The sequence below is a fragment of the Camelus dromedarius genome, chromosome 5, assembly GCF_036321535.1.
Source record: "Camelus dromedarius isolate mCamDro1 chromosome 5, mCamDro1.pat, whole genome shotgun sequence".
NCBI lineage: Eukaryota > Metazoa > Chordata > Mammalia > Artiodactyla > Camelidae > Camelus > Camelus dromedarius.
This window is the reverse complement of record NC_087440.1, coordinates 21,638,804-21,664,706: the sequence shown is the minus strand read 5'-3', so window position 1 is coordinate 21,664,706 and position 25,903 is coordinate 21,638,804. Positions and strand designations below refer to the sequence as shown.

Sequence of the window (25,903 nt, the reverse complement as noted above, 5' to 3'; positions counted from 1 at the left end):
TTTCCCCACTTATTCTCTCCTATCCACATTTGATAGAATAATTTGGAGAAATTAAAATGGGCGTGGAGTTTATGAAAATTGATGTGCGTATTTGAAAACTAGTCCTATAATATAATGATACGATGTAAAACAGGCTAGCATTCTTATGTAGGCTCATGATTTTTCTAGTGACCTAAAAATTTAATTATTCTCTGAAACAATGGCTCGCAGTTCAGTGAGTCATGAAATCATAAATCTTCCTTGACTTAATGTATTCAGGTATTGTGGTACCATAATTAAGCAAGATTTCCTCTTTATCCTTACTAATAACTAAAAGTGGAGAAGAGTTTGGTTGTTTAACCACTTTCCACTTGTTTTTCTGTCTTCTAAATTTATGAGATAAAGACAGCGATGAGATTGGGTTGATGTGGAGGGTGGTATTCAGGTCCTTTGAAAAAGTACTAGGAGATTAGTTTGAGTTTGGTCTGATTTGGGAGATCATATGATGCATATTTGTATGGTTGTAATTATTTGGCATATATCACTATTTTCACTGTATTTATTTTTTCATTCGTCCTAAAACATTTTTTAGATGTAAGAATTTTTACAATAGTTCATTATGTAGTCCTTTGTTTTATATTATAATTATTATATGCAAATTATTTGTAGTGTCTTGGTGTATTTAAACTTGGTATTAATTTTCTTTCTATCTGGTTGTATCTTTGATTCTCTCACACTATTGTAATGTACAATCAGTTTTGAGCTTTAGAAAGACAGTAATTTTGTAGAAGAGTTTTGGGTGCTATCCTATCCCATGATATAGCACCACTATTACTATGATAAAGGTGAACAGTATTAGAAACAAACACAGTTAGAAACATGGGGGGATTTAAAACTTCTATAAAGTATGGAAGACAGTTTCAATCTTGAAGACTGTGTAAGTACAGATGACAAACTGGGAGGTGAAAGAGGAAGGAAGAAATAAAGAGAAGAATACAAGTACCAATACCCTTATTTTACAAAGAGATTCTGTCTATTGTTGATAAAATGAGAAATGGAGATAGAATTATATTCTGGTTGCAAAGGGATCAATAGAACTAAAATTAATTTTATATATTTATGGAAGGTGGGATAGTGAGATGTAAGAGAATGGTGAGCTTAGTTCTTTTCTGCATAAACAGAAGTAAATAGATTGCATTGAAAATTGTAAAGAGTAAGCTTGTTTTACTGTTTTAAACTCAGGATGTAGACTTAACCGGAAAAAGCCACTAAAAGAATTAAAAGATGGTTGTTTCTGAGGATCCAGGTACAGGCACAGTTGCTTTTCATTATAATCTTTTCACATACTTAGATTTAAAACAGGATATGCATTTATTACTTCTTACAGTAAATAACTTTAAAAATTGAAATAGAATAAATAAGAAAAGAAGCCTAGGGCATTCTGAGGGTCAAGAAAGACTTTCCTGAAAAATGCAGTTTGAGTTTTAAATGTTAAGTTATGGAGGGGAGTGGGAGGGAACAGGTACGGGCAACAGCTTGTGTAATGGCGGGAGGTATGGGATTATGGTGTGTTTAGGAAACTTCTAGCACTTTGGAATGATTGCAGAGAATGGTAATTTAGAAAGAGTGGCAGTTGATCCTTTCCCAAGTTGTAAAAAGTTTTAAAATTTTTTTCCAGCAATCAAGATTTTGTTAATTTTTTTTCCAGCAATCAAGATTTTGTTAATTTTTTTTCATGTAATTTGTGTCATGAAAACAAATTTAAATGATAAATTATATAGATAAGCATTTTTAGGTCCCCTCTCAAATTCTTCCTCATTTGACAACTTACTGAAATTTGAGCTGGGAAGTGATGATCACATTAACATGTATTAGGATTTACACAGTTGAAGTTAGATTTGGAGGACGGATAGACTGGTAGGTAGTAAGATGACCAGTTCAGATAGTCCAGGCAGAAGATGGTGTGTGTCTGATACAGAGCAGTGCCATTTGGGGTGGAGGAAGGGGGCAGGCACATGTGAGGGATACTTAGGTGGCCATCTTTTGTTTGAACAGGCTCCACCAGTTCCTCTAAAACTAAAGCCTGATTACTGGAGTGAAAAACTACAGAAAGAAGCAGAAGCTTTTGCTTATTATCGCCGGACACACACTGCTAATGAGCGGCGCCGGCGTGGTGAAATGAGGGATCTCTTTGAGAAACTGAAGATCACATTGGGGTTACTTCATTCTTCCAAGGTTTCCAAAAGTCTCATTCTTACTAGGGTAAGTGTTTTGTGTAAATGACAGACAAATAAGAGCTTGACTAAAATAATCTTCTAGAGATACTTATGAGAAAGAGGATGGACTAAATTAGAGCTTGTATTTAACATTTGAATGTGGACTAGTGAATGCCCAATAAATCCCTTAGGAAGAAAAGTCCTAATGTTGAATCAGAGTAGCATTTCATTGAGGGTCAGAGTCTTAAGTGGCAGAGTTATTATTGTCCTTCCTACAAGTAAAGTGGTAAACTCTGTTTACCACAGCTCTTTACACTGGTGTTCTCCATAACACACAGGAAAGTTTATCACAGTGAAAGGCACAACGTAACTAATATTTTGATATACTTTTTAACAGTTGACAGTCATTTTAAAGGAAAATCTGCAGTATTCAAGCTAGCAGAAGTGTTAATTTTGCATGTAGAATATCTAAGGTAAGTAGGAGTTGGAAGAGTCTAAGGCAAGCATTCATAACAGTTTAGAACAAAGTTACTTCAACCAGACTTTACTTAGTAGTTCATCTTAAAGTTGATCATTGAGGTCTAAACCGAGTAAAATGTATCTCTTTGCGGTAGTGGAAACACCTATTAACTACTCAGTGATGCTCTTTGTAAACAATTACTTTCCCTAAAAGTGTAAGCCAGAAAAACCTCCTGCAGTTTAACAAAATGTAAATTCCAAAACATCAAAAATTGTTTTAAATGACATTATACATTTCTGTAAAATAATAGATTAATTTTTTTTCATTAAAGAAATTGTGTAGGCCTCACCTGTTTTTCAGAAAAAAGGGAATTGATGAACATGATATTACTATTTCTGTTTTAGGCATTCAGCGAAATTCAGGGACTAACAGATCAGGCAGACAAGTTGATAGGACAGAAGAATCTCCTGACTCGAAAACGGAATATTTTGATACGGAAAGTATCATCTCTTTCAGGTGAGATATGTGAATGATCTCTGATAAAGAGTATGAATACAGCTTTAGTGTGGAGAAATCCTTAGTAGACCTCTCAGATACTACTTAGTTTAAGGCTTGGTTCTTGGAGTTAAGAGCAGAATTATCTTTTGGTTGGGTGGGACATTTCTTCTGGATTATAATCACTCTTGCCTTCCATAGTTTTGGGGAATATAGTTAAATCAACTGGATTTCAGTTGACTCTATTTCTCATTATTATGTGGGGTCATATAGAGTGACAGTTTATTCCCTATCAATCTATAGGTAAGACAGAAGAAGTGGTCCTGAAGAAGCTAGAGTATATTTATGCAAAACAACAAGCACTAGAGGCACAAAAAAGAAAAAAGAAGATGGGATCAGATGAGTTTGAAGTGTCTCCCAGAACTAGCAAACAGCAGGAAGGATCTTCTGCATCATCTGTAGATCTTGGACAGATGTTTTTAAATAACAGAAAGGGGAAACCTTTGATTCTTTCCAGAAAAAGAGACCAGGCCACAGGTAGGAGGGACATTCTTTGCTTTCCTTAATGTAGATGAACATTAGTTTAGTTTGGAGGACTGAATGTCTTCACTTGGCCATAATTTTAGTTTAATGAATTAAAGATGGGTTGTATAAAAGCTAGAATATTAACTACATTAGATTTCAGTTTCTAGCTTTATACACTCTAGCAAATCTTAATAGGCTATCAGTCATGGTAACATATAAGATCTACTTTTGACAGCATTCTCTAGACATTTATTTTCTTCTAGTGTTGTCAGTATTTTTTTTAAGCTGTCATCTCTTCAGACTTTATAAATGAATTCTTTTTTTTTTTTTTTTTTTTTTTTGGTAGTGGGTAGGTAATTAGGTTTATTTATTTATTTATTTTTAGAGGAGGTACTGGGGATTGAATCCAGGACCTCATGCATGCTAAGCATGCGCTCTACCACTTGAGCTATACCCCCCGCCAAAAATGAATTCTTGATTTCCTTGCAGTTCCTGCTCGTGAGTTGAGGACGTTTGAATGTAGCTGAGACAAATAAATTGGAAATTCAAAAAAAAATTTTTTTTTGGTTGTTAATTCAGGCTCTGTTTTCCAGCACATTGTAATCTGTCGATGAATTGGTATTAAGGAACAAAGTAAATTGGTTTTGAATTCTAACTCTCCTATCTTGATTTTGGAAGTGAGGTTATACTGATTCTACGTGACTTGTTCATATCCTTTGAGAATGGTACATGCTTTTTTACTCTTTGGGTAGCCCAGTGGATAAACCAAGGAAATCCGCTTTATTACATCAACTAAGAAGTGGTGAACACTAAAATGTGAGTTAGTTTTAACATGCACATTCAAATGATGTTACTTCTAAGAAAAGATTTTAATCATCATTTAGTGCAGTCACCTTATTTTACAGATGGAAAAAGTGAGGTCGAAAAACTTGAAGTAATTTGTTAGAGGTACATAGGAAAGCAAACCCTAGGGATAGAATTGTGTGTGCCTTCATCCTGATTCTCCATCAAGACTATCAGAAGCATTCCATTGAAAAAGTGGTTCCATAGCTCTATTCCTCAAGAATAAGAAATTCTGTCTCTTAAGAGAGTCATTGGACAGGTAATCATTACTCAGTGAAAAGTGATTCAAAAATATATTCCTAGTTGAGGTTCCCTAACTAAATTTGAAATTTACTTCTTGCATGTTAAGTCAGAGTATGTTTTTAGGGATGTCTCCTAGGTCCTAGGCTATATGTACACTAGCATTAGGTGAAGATCTTTTATCCTTAACTAATTTCTGATCTTCCTTACAGAAAATACCTCACCCTCTAACACTCCACACACCTCTGCTAACATCGTGATGACTCCGCAAGGGCAATTGCTCACCTTAAAAGGTCCCCTATTCTCAGGACCAGTGGTAACTGTTTCTCCTGCTCTCTTAGAAGCAGATCTAAAACCTCAAGTTGCCAGCAGTGTTGTGGCTCAATCAGGTATGTCATAATTGTTGTCCTCTATGGATGGTAAAAAAGAGTTATCTCTGGTATCTCACAGTGACACAGAAAGCCATTGAATGTGTTCTGAAATGTTAAAGAGCTATTGTATTCGAGTGTGCCTCTATAAGAGAAGATTCTCTTTTTAGAACATGTTTGGCTCGATCTGTGATATTGATTAGTCTTTTTTATCTGGGTTTGGGAGCTATTTTGTGATGTCTCATTATTTCTAAGTAGGAAAAGAATTGGAAAGATATGAAAGTAAAAGGAGGATGAGGAATCATTGTTTTAGTTTTTGGTGTTGATAAATATTTATCAGTTTTGTATTGTACTCAGTGATGGTACACTCCTACATTACCAGCTTGATTTAATTTGAGTACCCTCCCTTTTGGGGATAAGGAGTAGAGTTGAAAAGGAAGTCTCACTTTGATGATTTAGGTTATAGGCACCTAAATTTCTATTAAGGAAAAAGAGTATCCTTACTAATAACTGCTAAACCCTATCTGGAAGAGTCATACTTTCTTACACTGCTGCCTTTGGGGCTTCATTTTTCCCTCAGTAGCAGTCAATGGGGTAAACAGAATTGATATTCATGTCTGCCTCAGGATAAAAAATAAATTTGGTGAGCATTTCTATAAAATAATTAAATAGAACTTTTATTGATGATGGAATATCAGAGTCTTTTGGTTAGATTTTACCTATTTTCTTGTTAGGCTAGGTCTATAATTTGAAACAATGGATATTTCCTTTCATCTTCTTGATAAAAGTAGACTCGTGAAATTTTAACTACAACTCCCTGAGATAGTCATTAGGTATGAATGAAAGAGATGCTTACCATTTAGATATAAATGAATTTTTTTTTCCCCCCCAGAAAACGACGACTTATTTATGATGCCAAGAATTGTTAATGTGACATCATTGGCCACAGAGGGAGGTTTGGTAGATATGGGTGGCAGCAAATATCCTCATGAAGTTCCTGATGGCAAGCCACCTGACCACCTGAAAAACACTGTCAGGAATGAAGATAACTCCTGTGAAGATTCGGGTAGAGTCTCTTCCAGAGGCAACCATAGAGATGGCCGAGTGACATTGGGCCCAACACAGGTTTATCTGTCAAATAAAGATTCTGGTTTTCCACAAATAGTTGATGTTTCCAGTATGCAAGAAGCACAAGAGTTCTTACCCAAAAAGATTTCTGGTGATGTGAGAGGGATTCAGTATAAGTGGAAAGGGAGTGAATCAAGACGGGAGAGACTGAAGCCGAAGGAATCTTCATTTCATAAATTAAAGGTGAAAGATCTCAAAGACTCAAGCATAGAGATGGAACTGAGAAAGGTAGCATCAGCTATAGAGGAAGCAGCACTGGATCCCAGCGAACTGCTAACTAACATGGAAGATGAGGATGATACTGATGAGACACTGACTTCTCTGCTCAATGAGATTGCCTTTCTTAATCAGCAGTTAAATGATGACTCTGTTAGCCTGGCTGAATTGCCCAGTTCTATGGATACAGAGTTCCCAGGGGATGCTCGGCAGGCTTTTATCAGTAAGCTTCCTCCTGGGAACAGAGCAGCTTTCCAAGTTGGCCACTTGGGAACTGGTTTGAAAGAGTTGCCTGATGTACAAGGGGAGAGTGACTCTGCCAGTCCCCTCCTCTTGCACTTGGAAGATGATGACTTTTCTGAGAATGAAAAACAGCTTGCAGAACCAGCCTCTGAGCCAGATGTCCTTAAGATTGTTATTGACACTGAGATAAAGGATTCCCTTCTTTCCCACAGGAAAGTTAGTGATGGAGGGAAGAATACTTCCGGCATCCCTGCAGAGCCTGAAAGTGTGTCCTCACCCCCCATCCTACACATGAAGGCTGGCCTAGAAAACAGCAGCACAGATACCTTGTGGAGGCCTATGCCAAAGTTGGCACCTCTGGGTTTAAAAGTAGCTAATCCTTCCAGTGATGCAGATGGTCAGAGTCTCAAGGTGATGCCTTGTTTGGCACCTGTAGCCACCAAAGTTGGATCAGCTGGACACAAAATGAACTTAACAGGGAATGACCAGGAATGCCGGGAGAGCAAGGTGATGCCTACATTGGCACCTGTTGTGGCCAAACTGGGCAATTCTGGGGCCTCACCAAGTTCTGCAGGGAAATGAACTTATTTGTCCTCAGGCAGAAGACAGGCTGTGAGGGGAAACCTCCTTTCTCTGCAGGCATCTGTTTATTTGTGTCATGGAACTGTGATCCTTGACTTTGATGCAGTGGATAATGGTAGAGAAAGGGGGTAGGGTGCTGACCTCGGTATAAGAAATTACTACTATGAAATTCTGATCATGTTAAAATGTGTTACCTCACTTGTGGTGCTGGGTCTCCTCATCCTCTTAGAAGATGTGATCCATTACTGAACACGAGGTGCCCCTCTTACCCAAGGAGTTCATAGCAAGACTAGGGTCCATAATGGTTCCTAGTTCTTCCCTCCCAGAGAAAAAGCTGCTTGAGACTTTGGAGTTGCTATGGACTGATCCTTAGTTGATAGTGGTGTTCTAGTTGTTTTAAGTCTGAAATCCAAGGAATGTGATGCACTTGTGCAAAGGGATCCAGAAGAGATAGTTTTTAGATGGTGTTTCAAGAGTAGGGAGAGAGAGGATGGGTACCATGGAATACCAAAGTGAAGGACTTTGTGTCGTTCAACAGAATTTTCTCTTCTTTCATACCCCAAGTAGCTTCCATTCCCTCACCTTTTCAATCAGAATTATAAATCCAAGCCTTCTGGTAAAGTAGGAATGCTTTAAAATTTTTTTAAATTACTAAGGTAATCATTTTTGAGATGTTAAAAAAAATACTAGTTCTCCCTTACTGTCTTTGGATGTTGAAAAGACCATTTCACAGTAGTAGGGTTTTCTACCTGGAATATATATTTTGGAGGTGTAGGCATAGAGGGAGCCCCTTTCACAAATCACATCACTCAAGAGAGAGCTAAAGTGAAAAGCATTCCCATACCAGAGACAGTGGCCAAAATAAAAAACTGTGGGGCTGGATATTTCCCAAATCAAACCAGCCTCCTGGTGCTTGAAGGTTTCATTCACTATTACCTGCACAGGATGTAAAGAAATGAAAAGTCACAGTAGGCACTCTTTACCAGGGAAATAAGGCAGTATTTGAATCACAAGATATATTTTTTATTACCTGCTACCATGGATTCAGTGATCTGTAGAGCTTTTTCACTCATTAGCTGTCAGGATGTGAAGGACTGACAGCCTGTAAAGATAAAGATATTTATATTTTTGTATAGTTGTTTTCATAGATTTCTCAAAGGCTGAAGTTTTCAACCTAGAAGATGAGATTTGTATTGAGTATAGAAATGATGTTTCCTATCTAGTTTGTAAATAATCATGGTGCACTTGAGGGGTCTCTTGGAAACTCCTGGGGGCAAGAATCACTATTCTGAAAATGTATAAACTGGGATTTAGCTGCTGCATTTTGCCTTTCTTAAGTAATTATATTTGGAATGTAACCCCTGTTCTGTCTTCATTGACAGGATTTGCTTGTGTTGTGAAACACTAACACAAGAGCTTCCAGTGCCTGGGCTGTGCCTAGGTAATGCTGTTTCTTCTACATCCCCTGCCTTCTTTATCCCAAATCCCACTCAACGTATCTTCAGAACTAGGTTGTGAGACCAACTTTGGAATGGTCCTAGCTGGTGAATTACTTCCATGGTTGGTTCCCTTTCTAGTAACTCTGGTAATAAACAGATTGAAAAGGGTGGGAAATTTTCCTCTGCAAATTGCAGTGGGAGCAAATTCTTTGTTGGTTTTCTGCTACTTGCCTTTCTAGACCTGCTCATCAGCATTCAACCTTCCCACCTCTAAAGGTTACTGAAGAAGCTTGAAGTAGGTAATGAGTACCCCTCAGCTTCTCATTATCCCTCCCACTTCTCTTTACCCAGGAGATTTCATTCAATGCCTTAGCCAAGGAGTCCAGCACCTGTCTTCCCTGCTAGTAATTGTCCTTGGAGATGCTAGTACTTTAATCCAGGTATAGCAGTTTCCCATTATTTCTTTGCTTGTCTTGTCTTCACATTTCCTCCTGACTTCCCAAGGCTCTTGTTACAGCTTTTGAGGGTCAGCCAAGGAGCAGGCAAGTGAGCGAGTAATCCTCAGGAAAAGAAGGACCATTCTGCTTCTGAACACTGTTCTCTTTTTTAAGAAAATAGACAAATAGAAAATACTCAGTTCTTGATGGGAAGATATTTGACTCTGTTTATGAGATATGTACAAAGATGGAAATGAGAGATGAGACCAGGTGTTCAAGGAAGGCTGCAGATGTCATTACAAACCTCCAAGATAATGGTGTTTTCAAGATCTCTTAGAATTAGAAAGTTGTCAGGGCTAATTTGAGGAGGGATCAGTCTTCAGAACAATCCTGCAGTCTTGATAGAAATCTAAGATCTCCAAAAACTCCTACCCTTTAACCTTACCCCAGGAGAAACTGATCTATGAAAATTACATGTGTGATTATGAAAGATGTAGTTGAGTGAGAGGAGTTAAGGAATTGGGAGGTTAGTGAGCTCTCACCCTAACTCTGTAAGAAGCATGATCTCAGTAGACCAATAATTCGCCTTTTTATACATCTGTAAATAAATGGAATGTTTTTAAGAATATAATTATGTCAGATTTAGCTTTTTCTTTTATATATTAAATATATATCTTTCTTTTTCTGCTTTTGAAAAATGACTATTTTTTTAGAACCCTAAGAAGAAATTTGGCAAGTGGAAGTGAGAATGTATAAACTTGAAATAAATCAGTTAATAATAATTAAAGCAGGACTTGGTTGTTGGGAGGTTTTTGCTGAGTTGGAGTAGAGAATGCTAATTCCCTGAAACATTTGGGAGAGGTGTCACTGAAGGAGTTTAATGATAGGAATTCCTTACTGTTTTCAAAGTTTCTGACATGCCATTTGGGAGAGATTTGTGGTATTCTAATCCTTGCAATGTGTTTTACATGGAGACTTTGAAATTTTGTACAACTTAATGGCAAGTATTTGTCTCAGAGTCATTCTACAGTGAAGAAAGATTAGCCTCATACTACCAGAGTTCAAGGTAATATACCTGTTACCTTGAGGAATAACAGGACATAAACAGGTCTTTGTGGCTAAGGACAACAGATGTTCTTAAAGCAAGCTATATGTTAACTAGTATCACAGTTTACAAAAACTTGACATTGAACTACTCTAAGGTCACCAACAGATCAAGCCCAATTAATAAACTTCATACAGTTTACTTTGTGTAACTTTATAGTAAATGCAGGGTGTCCCCCCCCCCCAGTTATGATGAAATATTTGACAATATGCCTTTCTGTAACAAATTTAAAAATGTTTTGAACAGAGAAGACAGACAATCCATATACTATTTGGAGCAGGGTTTAATTAGTATAGTCCCCCCCTACCCAATTATACTAGTTGAGATTTTGAAATGGAATGGTATCAGGTGAATTGAGAGGTAAATGCACTTTGAAAATGGGTCTGAAAAGTGGGGATTAACCTTCATTCCTCACTCCTAGAAGATTAAAAAAAAAAAAAGCACAGAGGCACTGAGTAGGCACGTTTTCAGGGTGCTTTTATAGAGTGAGTGATAAACAAGAGTCAATATATTTCTTGCACAGAATTGTTGATTTTTAAGAAAATGCTTATAAGGAGATCAGTACTTCATTTTATTGTATTATCGCTAATGAAATTTTACATGAATATGAATTTGCTGGATGCAGAGAAAAATTAAAGGTTGCGGTTAATAGACACTGCCATTTGGAGAAAAAAAATCAGTCAAAAATGCATTTTTGAAACTAAATTAGAAAAATAATTTGACATGCAGCATTTGAACTGAGGCATAATAGTATATTAAATATGACTCAACTACTCTACAAAGATAGGTTGAGTGCTGAATAATAGTGATGGAGGTTTGTGTGGTGGGTGAGAAGGCTAAACCATGGGATGAGTTGGAAAATTCTGAGACATCTAAACTCAACTAAGTTCTTATTGTAAGTTCTGCTGTTAGATTCTGTTAAGTAGGAAAGTAGGCTTGGAAGCATTTTGAGATCCATCCTGTTTCCAACTGCAAATACTGGTCTCAGCAGTCCCACAGTGCCTTGCATGTAAAGGTGCTCAATAAATATTTGAATCAGTGAGCAAATGTTTACTCTAGACTGTTAGTTTTCCAGGATCTTATAATTGCATCTATTTGCATGTTAAGCCTAGGGTGAATTTAAAATCTGATCTAATGAGCATAGTGCAAAACAGACATGTAGAATTTTAGTATCTGACAACCATGTATACGTATTTAGGATGTAGACAAGCAGAATAAAAAGTGAAATAGCACATGGATAGTGAAATACATAAGGGACAGCTGCATTTTGGAGGGTGGGATAGCAATTACTTAATTCGGAGAAAAGGGAATAATGCTTCTATTCACACTGGACCTGGGACTACTATTTTCTGAGCAGAAGTCTCTTCATTACACTGTTCTCAGTTGGTTTTCGCCTAGATCATCTTAAGACAACGAAAGCAGGAGCTTGGATTTTCTTCTGCAACTTTATAGCTTCAGATGGGAGTAATTTGGGGAACATTTTCTCTAAGGGGATAAACCAGGGTAGCTCCTGACAGGAAATGACCAATGACATTTTTTTGTAAACTCGTTTCCTGGCCATAAGTGGTTAGGTAAGTGAGAAAACCACTAGTGGACACAAAAGGATCTGGAGAGAATTAGGGACAATTCTAGTGGGTGGAGATGGCAATTGCTGGGGAATGCAGCACATAAACAAGGACACCAGGTGGCACCATTAGCAGTGTTCCATTACCTCTTGGAGATAATCACAGAATAGCAAGGAGGTGAAGGAATCAACCCCGTTTCATACTGTTGTGGCTAATGACCCTTGCCTTCTCAAGATTTGAGAAATAAATGTGAAAATCCCATTTTATATGTCATTTCATCTGCGGTGCATGCTTAAAGGGAAGGAAGCCTCATGCCTCTGGTAGCTGTTGCCAGTTGGTCTTCTAGGAGATGACTTCCCAGATCTTTATGTCAATCTGTGAGCTTTACAGTTTTCATTTTTAATACGTGCTATCATATACACAAGTACGTAACCTGTTTTGCCTCTTGGCTGTACAAGACGCAGTCGCAGCAGTGGGTTGGGGTTCCTTCCCTTTTGCTAACATTGCCAACTTCCCCAGGGGTTCCAAGGACCTGGATTGGATGAGTGATACATTAGTGTACTATTTCTCTTTTGGCGTAAGCTAACCTTTTTTTAAGGTAATTTGTTGAAGTAGCAACGAGGCAGAAAGGCTACTAGAAAATAAACCTAGGTCGAGACACGTGTGAAATAATACGTAAAGGTATTCTTCTGTGTGTCCCCCCCAGCCCCGCTCAAGAGCTAGAAAAACGATACCAGTAAATCTAGTGCCAGGAGGCTTGGCGGTGACCTTTACTGGAAAAATGTTTCACCAGTAAAATTTGACAGGAACATGGAAGAGATCTGGAGCAACAAAACTCTAGTTAACTCTAGATGAGCGCGCGACGGGACACTGGAGGCTTAAGAAATCACGAAACAAGTTAAGTCCCATAGGCACATTCACTTTTGCCCCCCTCCCCGCCTAAAGCGCTATTCTAGACTATCAGCTCCCACCCCTTTTATCATGGTCAATCAGGTAACCTAGTTCAATACACTTCTTAGCTGTCGAAAAAATTACGCAGGAGAGTCATTTCTACGTAGGCCAGGACTCCAGGCAGGCGGCAAGCAGGAACTATTCCAACAGCTTTAAATCCCAGCCCCTGGCTGGGGTCGATGGGAGCAGAGCCTTACGGCTGTACCTCAGTCGTGTAATTCTGAGCTAGGAGTTAGTTTCGCCTCTGGTCCCTAGGGCCTATCGAATGCCAACCGTAACACCCTGGGGGCGTGGTTACCGTCTTGTTGGGGCTCTGAGAAGTGCACTTGTCTGGGGGACCAGGCCTGATAATACCATAAAAGGCTCGGTTTCTCAGTTGTGAAACCATGTTCTGTTGACCCTCCTCTAGGAGCGATACCCGCGACTGCATGTGAGGAATCCGTGGTTCTTGAGTCCCGCAGTCCTTAACTTCCTAGGCCCTTTCACTGGCTCCGCCCCTCACAAGCCTTACTCGTCCACCCTGGGAACGCCCTCTTGCGTACACACCGCACCCCCCGCTTCGGCTCCTCCCATCCAGCCTGTAGCTGAGCCCGGGCGGTAGTTCGCGTTTTGAGCCGCTCGTGCCACCATAGCTGCTGCTGCCGCTGTCGCTACGAAGCTGAAATCGCTGAGCGCGATGCCTGAGGGCGCTGTGAGCTCTGCGGCCCCCGCGCCCCGGGGCTGGTGAGGCTGGGGCCAAGCGGGGGCGCTGGCGAGTAGTAGGGGGCTTCTGAGGGAGCTGAAAGAGATAAGTCTAGGGCTCCTGTGGAGGGCCGAGGGACTCAAGAGGGTCGTGGGTGGGGGAGGGAGGCTCCCGTGGCAGAACGGGTTGCAGGGCCACAGCGAGCCCCGCCGCCCTCAAGGTCCCTGCGGCTGCCAGCGCAGGTGCCCGGGCCCCCTGCGGGATTCCTCGGTGACCTCGGCGGCCTCCTTCTTTTGGGCACTGCAGTGGCCATGAGAACAGTTGGGAATTAACGGGAACCAGACTGGCCACTAACCCTACTAGGGCCCATCCCATCCTAACAGTCGAACATCTCTGGCAGGTGTTGGCCTGGCGTTTCTTCACAACTCAGGCTTTTTAAATGCCCCCTAACCTCCTTTTCAGGAGTCTGTCCTTCGGGCATTGTAAGAAACCGTTCAGGGCTTGAAGGCGGGGATGGAGAAGCGAGAGGGCAATACCTAGAGATAGGAGCTGCAGATGGCTAGGCAGAAGGTAAGGTGGACTCTGCCGTCTCAGGTCAGTGAGAGGGCATACTGAAAGGCCCTGTGGAGTGGGAAAGCAGAGCCGCTGTTGAGACAAGTCCCAAGATTGGGCCAGACACTGACCCGGGGGCTCCTCATCATGATGGCTGTAGAAGGGTCAACCATTACCAGCCGGATCAAGAACCTTCTGCGATCCCCCTCCATCAAATTACGCAGAAGTAAGGCAGGAAACCGGCGAGAGGACCTGAGCTCCAAGGTGAGTCCTAGTATTGGAAGCCACCTCTTTCCTCCCCTTCCCTCCTCTGCTCCATGTACCTCTTTTACCTTACACTTTCTTGGGAAGGAGAACTAAAAGCTCATGTTGGCTCTAAAGGATCAAGTGTGCCCAGCTCGGCCCCTCAGAAAAGCAATGATTTAGTTTTAGATTAAAGGAAAAAGAGAAGCACCGGTGAGCATACTAAGACTCATGGATGAAAAGAAAGGAATGTGAGGAAGGCAACCTGGGTTCAGTTGTGGCTTCACTACGAAGAGTTGCTTGAGGAAGCCTGCTGTTATGCTATGACTCAGTTGCCCTTCTTAGAAGAGGGTTGTGGGACCACATACCTTGTGAAGGGCTAAGCTACCAGTAAGGTAGCCGCAAGTGTTAGTGTCACAGCTGGGGTTATGTAAGACATAGCAGCAGGAAGAATTATGCTATAACACCTAGTCTGAAGAATTGGCTTGGTAAATGCTCTTGCCTGGGCTCAAAACAAATTTATTTGTTTATTCAAGGGACCTGAAATAATTTAACTGGAGCTTCTTGGCTTCTTAGGAATGATAACATGCAAGGGGCCAAATACTTGCCAACCAAGCAATTCTGGTTTGCCCTTGAGCATTGCTTTTCTCATTCACTGTGTGCCAAGAGCCATATCCCACCCTGCTGCAGAAGTTCCTCAGAGACCAAGTCCCTTTCCATCCCTTCACTTGTCTGGGTGTTGGTGTATATGCTCTCTTCAGCTTTGTAGAGCCCCACAAGTTTGGGAATACAAAAGTAGACTTAATTTATTTAATCCCTGAGGGAATTTAGGGCCTTGTTTCCTCAGGATCAGATTAGACTTCTGTGTCTTACTAACAGCCAGTGAACACAGTAGCCTTGTGTGGTGCAGGAGTGCTACAGTGCATTTGAGACAGCCTCATTTTATTGCCTTGCTGTGTCTCTTCAGAGATGAGTAGAACCAGTGAGGAGTGATTTAGAGTGCTAATGTACAGCATGGCAGAGTTCTGGGCAGACTTAGATCCCTGTCCCTTAGCAGAACCATACTTGGATTTGGTCAGAAGGTGAACACCTTTCCTGTATTTTTCAGCAGAGATTGTGTTGAATCAAAATTGGCCACAAGTTTACATGGCCGTGGAGATAGTGACTTTTCCAAGGACCCTTATTAATAATTGTTCATAGTCTCCTGAAGCAGGAGAATGAGCCTGAAACATAGACATTGTGTTAGATTTGGCTCTGTTCACTCATTTGTTGTGTTGGGTCAGTCTTAGGACTGTAATCTCTCATACTCTTGGTTGGTAACTTGGCAACAACTAGCACTATTAGAACCATCTTCTCATATCTTTGGCCTCTTTTTCTGACCAAGAATGGTAGAGGTAATAGACATGTATGATGGGAGTTTAGTCTTCAGTATTAATACTGTAATTTTGGTCTGAAACTCAGAAGGTACGGTCACCATTCTTTAAAATTTACCATGTCATTTATCATTGATGCATTCAACAAACGTTTATTGTGTGCCTATCATGTGTAGAATCAGTGATAAATAAAGCATTATTCTTGCCATCAAAGAGCTTGTGGCCAGTCAGACATATAAACAAATAATTACAACATAATGTGGCAAGTGCTGTCCTAGAAGTATGTATAAAGGAATGCTAATGGCAGCACAGGGGAGGGAACCTAAATCAGCTTAGGGGAATTAGAAAAAAAACTTCACAGAGGAAGGGATGCTTGAACCATGAATCCTGAGGCAAGAGGAGAGGAGAAGTGCTGCAGGAAAACATTAAAAAAAGGGCATCCTTGGTGTCACCATTAAACATCCCTGTTTCAAACAGGAATTCAGTGCTTCAGACTGCTTTAAGTGGCTTTGTTTGTCCCAGAGCTGTGAATGAAGGAAATACTTAGCTGAAGTTGAATGACCCTTGAGTAGTCTGACAGAACAAGAGTGCTGGTGTATATCTTTAGCACCCAAAAGTAGTAGCTATCTTTGTGTTCCTGGGACCCTGCAGATGCCTGACTCCCCATATTCCTTATTGAAGACTCTCTATCAAAGATGATTCTAAAAGCCTGCCTCATGGTAACCAACGTTAAGACCTGGAATATAAGACTTTGTAAGCTGCTCTAATATGTGGTAGCTGTGGGTAATCATGGCAGTAGTCAGAGATCTTGTGATTCATGGATAACTAACCCTGAAACAAAATTTGAAGACCAAAAGACATATGCCTTTCACGAGGTGGGGGTAGGGGCAAAGAAGGAAGTGACAGGGGGCCTTTATGCAGCTTTTACCTCATATGGCCTGCTGCTTTGAATCATAACTGTTTCTTCTGTATACAGTAGCCTTTTCACCAAATTCTCCACTTATTTTTAGATCCAACTTTATATTTACTGGAGCCACACAGCCTTCTCTGACTAGCCCCACTACCTGGGAACCAATCTCTAATTGTTCTTTTATGTATGTCTTCATTTCCTAAGGTCATGTTCTTTTTCCTTTGCTTCACACTGTTTAGTATGGTGTAAGATATGCAGTAAATATTAAATGAATAAATGACTGAGAGTAATTTAAAGATGTCAAATATAGTAGAGATATACTTGAAATTCCAGGAGAATAGCAAGTGATTAGGAGGAGTTTGTCACCTCCTTAGAAGAGAAATCAAAGTTAGGAATTAAAAAAGAGGAATAATAAAATGTTGAAAAAGAAGTAGACATGCAGCCTATTTAGGTATGAAGGGCATTAAAGAGAAGGGGAACTACATACATGCGGAAAGTCGTGCTCATTAAAGGCTTTTTAATTCAGGAGAGACCTAGTTAGAAATATGGTCAAAATATGGCTAAAAGCTGAAGTGAGAGCCAGAAGAGATGAGGATTTAAGTTATTAGAGAGAGAGTAGATGAGAGCTGGAATTTTTACTAAACATTTTCCAAGGGAGGGAAGTCTCTGCAGCATAATAGAATTGGAAAGGAGTAATTTGAGGTTTTATGCCAGATCTGCTGAGTCTTGATGAAGTGTAACTCAAAGTTATCAGATGTAAACACCCTTCAACTTCAAATCCTGTGCAACTGTCGGTTCTTTCTGTCGTCTCAGTTGAGGCTATGTTTTCCTTAAGAAGCCAATGCGTGTGCTCTTGGTTGCTAACCCTCCCCCTCTTTTCTTAAAGTTCCTGAAGGATTTTTATGTGGAGGGAGCTGGGTTGTTTTTCATTTTAACAAAGGACAGAAATGGACTGAAGCCGAGCAGGCAAGATTTAAGTTAGAGATACAAAAGGATTGCCTGTGCTAGAGGGTTGTTAGGGTTTTAAAAAGTGAGTGAAGAAGGTTTTGAAATTTTCTTCCTCCTTCATAGCCATTAATCCAATCTGAGTTACATATTTTACCTTTGAAAACAATGGGCAAGGTGGCTGCAACTTTCTTCTCGTTCTTAGTTTTCATGAATATAAGTCCAATCTTCCCCACCCCACCCCCAGTTTTTCTCCTGCCTGCTTGTAGGGTGGTGTTTTGAGCCTTTTAAGCCTTTTAATATGTGGCTCCAGGAAGAGTTTGTGTAGGTGAATTTCATAGAGGAGAAAAATACTGGCAGTAATCTAATTTCAGCTTTTGCTTAATATTTGAGCCCTATATCAGTATTGAGATTATTTATTCTGCCTGTTTGGTAGTAGGGGATCATACTCACTTTCAAACATTCATGGATCACTGGCTCTAGCTTGATAGCGCTCAACATCGGGGTGGGGTCTGGAGGGCAGTGAGACATAATTTAAAAGATATACATTCCTGGGCCCTATCCTAGCTATATGGAATCAGAACCTCTGGGGGTAGAGTTTGGTAGTTGTGTATATATTAAATTCCATCAGAAGCCCAGTTGGATTATGAACTCCTGGCTTAAGTGCTAGGACCCTGAAATCTGTCGACTTCGTACCCAAGTCCCCATTGAGGCTTCTTGAGAATATATAAATATAAATATATATAAAATATAAAGCTAGCCCAGTAAGTATACTCTTCTCCTTGAATAGTTTTTTTGGTAGTGGTTGTTTTTAAATCTCCTTTGTGTCTTCTAGACTGACCGCTCTGTAAACTGCTATATGAGGGATAGATCTGAGAGAAACTGCCCTTTGCAGGGTCAGATATGAGGAGCTGATCATTGCCTTACTAAGACAGATCAGCAGGAATTTCCTCAGGAGGCAGGAATAGGAAACTTTATGATAATATCCCTGAGTCCTGGCCAGTTTTTTTATGTCACTGTTCCACCACCCACTTACCTTGGGATTCATAGGAACCAAGAGTTTTTAGTGTTTAATACACACTCCCTGGGCTCCCCAGCTAGAATAGATGACCAAGAGGAGAGGCCTCTGTGGCCAGCAGCCCTGCCCCTCACCTGTCTTTGTTGGTGAACTTGGGTAAGTTCTTGTTGGATTTTCTGTCTCTGATGTATTCTTTAAGGCTTGCAAAGTGTCTTGAGATCCTCAGAACAGGTGGTGTACAATGAAAAGTGTGAGGTGTTCTGTTTTTTTCCCTTTGATCTCCATTTCCTTCTCCTTCCGGTGTCTGCAGCTGCCCTCAGCCTTCAAAGTGATTCTCACCGGAGAGAGAGAATTCTTCTCTCCCCAGCCCAACACCTCTTGCTATGCTGTCTAAAATAGTCCAACCTCTTCAGGCTCTAAGTTGTCTTATAAAATCTTCCCTCATCTACTTGGCCTCACTCGTTTTGGAGTCTACCAGCACTGCTACTGTCCAAGTTTCTTTTCCCTTTCTCAGCTTGCAATTTAGGGCAAGTTTCCCCTGTTGGATCATTTTGAGTCACTGTCTTATTTCTTGCCAGTATTTTGAATGTCTTTGGGGCCATTGGTGTTTCTCTGACTTCACTTCTTTCTTCCATTTGTTACCTGTGTGTTTTCATTTCTTGATAAATTAAAAAAAAAATCATAGAAATGAGGCTTCAGCTTGACCTCTGTAACCTCTCTGTCAACCACCCGAGTCTAAAGTTGGACTTGTGGCTGTCATCCCTGCCCCTTTGGAAAACAGTCTATGGCTTAAAATCTGGGACTATGTTTATTGAAACTAAGCTTCTCTGGGAACGTGGTGTGTCCCACTGTTGTTCTCAGAGTGTCTGTTGGTTTTTACTTCATGTCCAGACTGCTGTGTTGGTAGGGAAAGAAAGCTACAGTGTTTTCAGCAGGGTTTGTTGTATTATGCATCACATTCCCACTGCTATAAGCTATGCCTCTCCTCTGAGCTCCATTGTTTTCGGTCAGCTTCCTTTTACAGCAATTCTCAGTAGAGATGTGGGATGAGAATTTCCCACCTGTTTGGAAGTTTACTGAATCAAATCCACACTGTGGATTTTTCCTTAACTTCTGTTACCTCTTAAAAAAAGGGAGAAGGGTAGGGAGAGCAAGAAATAAAGTGAATATGACAAACAAATTGGGCAGTGTAGATCTTGAGGGTTGGTATTTTTGGTTGTTCAGATTTTCCAGATCTTGGTTTCCTTCCTCCCAACAGTTATATCAGCAAGTCCACAGTACTTCTTAATTGGCCACAGCATTTTCCTCTGGTTTTAAAGAGCGGTTACAGAAGAACGAGTTCACAGTATGGATATCTCCTCTTCGACTTTTAGGCAGTAAATTCCACCCTCTCTTATTTTATTGCAGAGAATGTTTGTAATGCTTTGTGTGTTGCTTCCCTAGTGTATAAAACTATCTTTTTTAGATTATATATATATTTTAAGTTTATATACCTTATCTCTCCCACTAAAACTGGAATGGAGCTAAAGACATTTTCCCTTCCCTGCCTCTTCACTCATAATTGAGATTTAAATATACTGGAAGATTTTGGAACAACACTTTGAAACCACATGGCTGTCCCTCCACCCACCACCACCACACGCACACTTTGTCAGATTCTCTTTTGGAGGAATCCTGAGAAGGAATTCCTTAGGTTCTTCTGGATTTGAACATTGCTTCTCATTTGTGCTGAGCCCACTACAGTTTCTGGCTTTCCATCGTACCTTTCATCTGGCTTTGCTAACTCTGTTCCTTTAATGGTGCTTCTGGTCATTTACCTGTAAGTTCAGCTGACCCTTTAAAGATGCTGGCACTTAAAAAACAAAACTTAAAAAAAGATGAAATATAACATGGAAAAGTTTATGAAATATAATAATACAGTGTTATATTGTGAGTGATTATAAAATGATTGCTCCTGTTACCACCACCCAAGTCAAGAGATAAACACTGCCAGTGTGTTGGTAGTTTCTGAAGGATGTGATACTAGCGGTGTCATTAAGGTGAAATGAGGTTTTTGTCTTGCATAACTGAGATGATTTTATTGTTAGAAATTAAAATACCCAAGGACTTGATCTTGTCTATTTGTCCTTTGACTTTTCAAGTTGCGTCTTTTCCCATCCATTATAGATTGTGCCATTCAGCACTTCTAGGCAATATCCTTATTGAAACCACCCCTTTCCAACCTTTGTTGTCAGTGCTTCTTGTCCATATCTTACTCTCCCAATCCTGGAAGCAATAATATTTGTAGTGGTGATAATGGCTAACAGTTATTGAGCTTTTTGCTATGTACTGTGCTAAGCATGTACTTATATTACCCCATTTAAGTTTCACACCATCCCACTACAAGTACTATTACTCTCCCCATTTTGTAGATGAGGAAACTGATGCCAAGAGAGGTCAGGTGAGTAGGGGGTGGTTATATAGCCAGTAAGTGACTGAGCTGGTGTTCAAACCTTGGCTATCTTAACTCCTTCTCTTAATCTTTATCCTATACTCCTCCCAGGGAATCTTCATGTGCAAAACGTGACACTGAGCACAGAAGTTTGCCTAATATTGCTAGAGCCAAGAGTCACATCCAGCAATCAGCTTGGAAAAGCATAGTACCTTAAAAAAATACACTTTTCCCCCAACATTCCCCATAAAAGTTAATGTAATGAACTTCTCAGACTGATATTTTAGAACCATCATTCGGTATCCCTTTTCACTCTACATCCTTGCTCCTCTTCCCACTCCCAACTCCACAGATTTCCTGAACTGTGTCCCCACTTTTTGTTCTGGGGTACGGTTAGGAACTGTACAACTTGTGGTTCTGGGTTACATGCCTATCAAGTTGACAGGATGCAGCTGTGTGGTTCCAGACGCCTATAAGCTACAAGCAGTTGCTGCTTCTCTCTTGAGGTTGGAGCAAGGTAGAGGGGGTGAAGTGGAGACCAACAGATGCCTTGGTTGTTTCTGTGTGTGGGTATCGTGGGGCTTTAAACTGTTCTCCTCTTAGGTGGCAGTTGATCATGTAGCCCACACTCCTCACTGCTTGCTCGTGCTACCTACCCCAAATCTCTCCCTCTTTCCCTCTGTTCTCCATCTCTTTGTTACCTCTTTGGCTGTCCCTACCCACACCTGACTTGGTCTTTGAAACTGGACAATCACTGAGTTAAAATGCCTATTTTCTGTGAAAGAAACTGGATCTAAAATGCCCTGTGCCAGGGCTGACCTGGATGATGACAGTCACAGTTCAATGAACATGAAAATGAGCAAAAATGAGGTCATTTGCCCACCTGACTCTGTTTGGCTAGGGTGGCTCCAGGGTTGCTGAGTGCCTTGCCTCACCTGATCTCAAATGTGTATTATTTTGATTTCTTTCCTCAGATAGGAAGCAGTGATAACATTATGGGTGTAAAATCATAGGATCTTAATGCATGCTTTTCTGCAGCTGCCCCAGTTAGTCCTGATGAGAAACCCCAAGCTAGTTTGTGATAAGGGGGGGAGGAGCTGAGAGCATGCTCGGAAACCTTGACTCTTGCCATCACTCAGCTCCTGCCTGGTGAAAAGCAAGCAGCTGCTTGTCAGGACGAAACATGCAACAGGCTGGCTGCAGGCTTGCCTCCAGTACCCTGACACTGTCAGTCAGCTTCTATTTGGGAAAGCATAGTATCTTTGCACATCATGATGGTTTTCATACGACATAATAACCTGCTGCTGACTTTTCTAAACATGGCCTTTCTCCTTATGATGTCCTTCCTTCCCCAGGCTGCTTTAGTCTCCCTTGTGAGGCCTCCACAGCAGCTGTGGGAGAGACTTTCCCTCATAGCAAATCCAGAACTGGCTAATGAACAGGGCTTTTAAGAGTTAAGGTGCAGACAGATTAGTGGCGGGGGTGGGGTTGGGGCAAGAGGCCAGTGTTCTTGTTAAAATGCAGATTGAGTTTCGGACCCGCCCTGAGACTCTGCGTTACTACCAGGCTCCCAAGTGATGCCCCTGCTGCTCTAGCTTGGGCAATATTTTAAGTAGCTGTGTGTGTGTGTGTGTGTGTGTGTGTGTGTGGGTGTGGGTGTGGGTGTGTGTGTGGGTGTGTGTGTGGGTGTGTGTGTGGGTGTGTGGGTGTGGGTGTGTGTGGGTGTGGGTGTGTGTGGGTGTGGGTGTGTGTGGTGTAATGGGGGTGTGTGTGTGTGTGTGTGTGTGTGTGTGTGTGTGTGTGTGTGTGTGTGTGTGTGTGTGTGTGGTGTAATGGGGGCTGGCGAGACAGCTTCCTTCCTCGCTTCTGAGCTGGTTTCTTTGTGAGTATTAAATGATATTTAATGAACGTGAAAGCACATTGTAAGATCTAAATAAGTTTACAGCTATTACGGTGTTGCTAATATTATCAGGGTCCATAGATTTCTAGAATACCCAGGAGTTTTCTTCTAATTTGTTGGCAAGATTTTATTCCTTCAAGTTTCCATTTGTGAGAAGTCCTTTTTTGCAGGTTTAGCTCCTTCTGTTCTAACATTTAATCATCCTCCCTGTGTAGCTTTTTATCATGACCTATCTTCAGTACCTTTTTCTTGCCAATACTTGTATCAATAATACTTTAACTACCCTGACCAAAAGAAAGGCTTAGCAAATATTCCTTTTGATACTAACTACTGTGTAATTTATTGCAGGGCTATGAATATGATTTTGGGGAATTAAAAAAGTCAAACTAGTGAACCAGGAATAAGGAGAGTCCTAATTGACTGTGTCTGATTGGAAATCACCGAATAATGAGCATGCTTTTTAACAGCAGTATCTTCTCTAGAAATAGATAAAACTTTTTTCTTCTTTTAGGGCTAATTCATTTATATTGAGAAATTATTTGGGAAGTGAATTGGTCTTAGAGCTTCCTTTTAGACTAAGAATTTGAAGGCAGAGTAAAAACTGTTCATTTTAAAACCCATTGTTTTAAGTTTCTAATATTGTGATGAGTGAAATATTCTATTTAAATAATTTTTGCTTAAAGAAAATTATGTGAAGATGGAGGAAACAAGTGCATTCGTACCCTTACACTATTGGTAAGAGCAGATGTTGATCTCATGTTCTTAGAGAACAACTTGGAAATGTCCTTTAGCAAAAAATTTACGTATTTTTAGCTTTTGATCTAGCAGTTATAGTTTTGGAATCTTATTCTATGCAAACATTCACACTACAAAAAAGTGTATATAACTGAAAATTTTTTGGGGGGGGTGTTATTCGCAATAGTGAAATCTTTGAGGTAATCCAAGTAATCATCAATAGGAGATTGGTGTACATCCATAAAATGAAATACCTTATACTTGCTGAAAAAGAACGAGGTTAATCTATATGTACTGACATGAGAGGGTATACAAGATCTATTAAGTGACAAAAAGCAAACTGTTTAACAGTTTTTATGTTAATGATTATTTATATTTTGTTAAAACATGTTTTAGTATATGTGTAGAAAAAATTGTGAGGCTATAAATACCAAACCATTGTTAAAACTGGTTACCTCAGGGAGGGATAGTAGATTATTGTGGACATTCACTATCTACATTTCTATATTTCTGTAATGTTGGAATTTTGTACAACGAATCTGTATTATTTTTGTAAGTAGAAAAAAACAATAAAGGTAAAAGTCTCTCCAATTTAAACGTGTATTTCATACTTAAATCTAAAATGTTTAAATTTTAAAATCTGTATACTCATTAAAGCATTTATGTACAAATGTTGGAAAATATATCTGGTATAATAAACTTGGTTTGTTTTTTAAGTAATAATAGGACATAAAAATATTTTCTTACCCATTTGTCATTAACTTGTTAAATTTGAGATCATTCATTTCTGATATCTTCAAAGATATTTCCTTGGTAAATAATTTTTTTTTTGTATTTTCTGAAGTACGTGTCCTTTCTGAAAAGATTTTTTTTATACTATATGAAGAACCATAAAGAAGAAAACAGGCCATTCATAATTCTAACATCCAGAATAACTACTGATAGCTACAGTCATTTCTGATTAAAAAGGACAGTAAAGCTCTTTTTTTTTTTTAAGTTTTTTTTTTGAGGGGGAGGGAGGTAATTAGGTTTATTTATTGATTTATTTTTAGAGGAGGTACTGAGGATTGAACCCAGGACCTCGTGCATGCTAAACATGTGCTCTACCACTTGAGCTATAACCTCCCTCCTCAGTAAAGCTCTTTTTAAACAATAGTATTGTTACTTTTACGAAACAAAAATTATCTCTGATCCTTTTAGGCTTGTTAACTATAATTTTGTCAGATTTATGAAGAGCCATGCCATGCATGTATTTGCTAAAGTCGGGGATAAAACTGTTTTGTTTGTAATCATTGAAGGCACATGGCTTATTCCCTTTAGGCTTTCCCCAGTCTTTTCTGGAAAGGTGTCAAAATACTGCTTCCTACTCCAGTTTCTACAGCTGGCTGTGATAAATGGAGAATTCTCTAGGAGCTTAAAGAATTTACCAAGTAAGATAAATCAAAGAATATTCACAAATATTTTAAAAGTATTAAAAGTGGATTCAACAAATATACTATATTAAACACTGTGCCCTGTGCTGTAAGTATAGAGTTGTGTGAGACACAGCCTCTGCCTCCCAGGAGATTATAGGCTAGTAGGAGAGATAATACAAAATCCATGAAGAATTCCTGTACAAAGTACTGAGTAGTACCTACCATGTGAATGATGCAAATTAAGTGCTGCTGTAAAGAATACCAACGAGGGAGGAGTAATTTATGGCCAGGGTGATCACAGAAAGAATCATAGGGGATGTGATATTTGAGCTGGTTCTTAAAGGAGGGGTAGGGTTTCAGTATGGGGTGGTGGAAGGGAAGAGCATTCCAGGTAGAAGAATATAAAATAAAGCCGCGAGGCTCCTTTCCAGAATAATGAATAATCCAGATTGACAAATACACATGATTCATAGAAGTGACTACTAGGAAATAGAAGAAAAAGAGGGCCCACTGACGGATGCTAAGCCAAGACATTTGTAATTTATTTAGTTGGCAGTAAGGAGCCATTGAAAGTTTTTGAGCAGGGGAGAGGTGTAATCATAGTTATGCTATGGAAAGGTTATTTTGATAAATTGGCAGGGGTAGGATAGGGACTGCAGTAAGGAGATTGATTGGAAAGCCATTGCCATATCCAGGAATGTGGTACTGAAAGTCTTAGCCAGGGCATTGGCCTTAGGAATGGAAAGGAAGTGAGCATTTTATAGAGAATAACACATTGAAGAAACCTTCCTTCTTCTAGGAGAGTCTCATGGCACAAGTTTGCATGATTGTGTGGGCACCAGGAGTCCTCCCCACTCCCCTTGATGTCCCAGAACACACATTCACTTTGCACACTTAGTCCAGATAA

The 25,903-nt window shown here is 40.0% G+C and overlaps 2 protein-coding genes across 27 annotated transcripts in view; both read left to right on the top strand.

The window, feature by feature from the left end:
• MGA (MAX dimerization protein MGA) overlaps positions 1 to 9,802 on the top strand; it is a 151,086-nt gene extending 141,284 nt beyond the window's left edge. For 20 of the 22 annotated variants that reach the window (XM_031453264.2, XM_031453260.2, XM_031453261.2 and 17 more), the window contains 5 exons: positions 2,035 to 2,241; positions 3,060 to 3,171; positions 3,454 to 3,687; positions 4,971 to 5,147; positions 6,019 to 9,802. In XM_031453264.2, coding sequence (XP_031309124.2) covers positions 2,035 to 2,241; positions 3,060 to 3,171; positions 3,454 to 3,687; positions 4,971 to 5,147; positions 6,019 to 7,295 — 2,007 coding nt within the window. In that variant the 3' untranslated portion in view covers positions 7,296 to 9,802. Of the gene's footprint in view, positions 1 to 1,221; positions 1,286 to 2,034; positions 2,242 to 3,059; positions 3,172 to 3,453; positions 3,688 to 4,970; positions 5,148 to 6,018 lie in introns of those variants that run through there. The other 2 variants (XM_031453269.2, XM_064485701.1) reach the window with 2 other exon arrangements.
• A 193-nt stretch (positions 9,803 to 9,995) lies between these two features.
• The window catches only part of MAPKBP1 (mitogen-activated protein kinase binding protein 1), a 56,508-nt gene continuing 40,600 nt past the window's right edge, over positions 9,996 to 25,903 (top strand). For all 5 annotated transcript variants that reach the window (XM_064485713.1, XM_064485716.1, XM_064485712.1 and 2 more), the window contains exons 1-2: positions 9,996 to 13,515; positions 14,069 to 14,290. In XM_064485713.1, the coding sequence (XP_064341783.1) occupies positions 14,174 to 14,290 (117 nt within the window). In that variant the 5' untranslated portion in view covers positions 9,996 to 13,515; positions 14,069 to 14,173. The remainder of the gene's footprint in view (positions 13,516 to 14,068; positions 14,291 to 25,903) is intronic.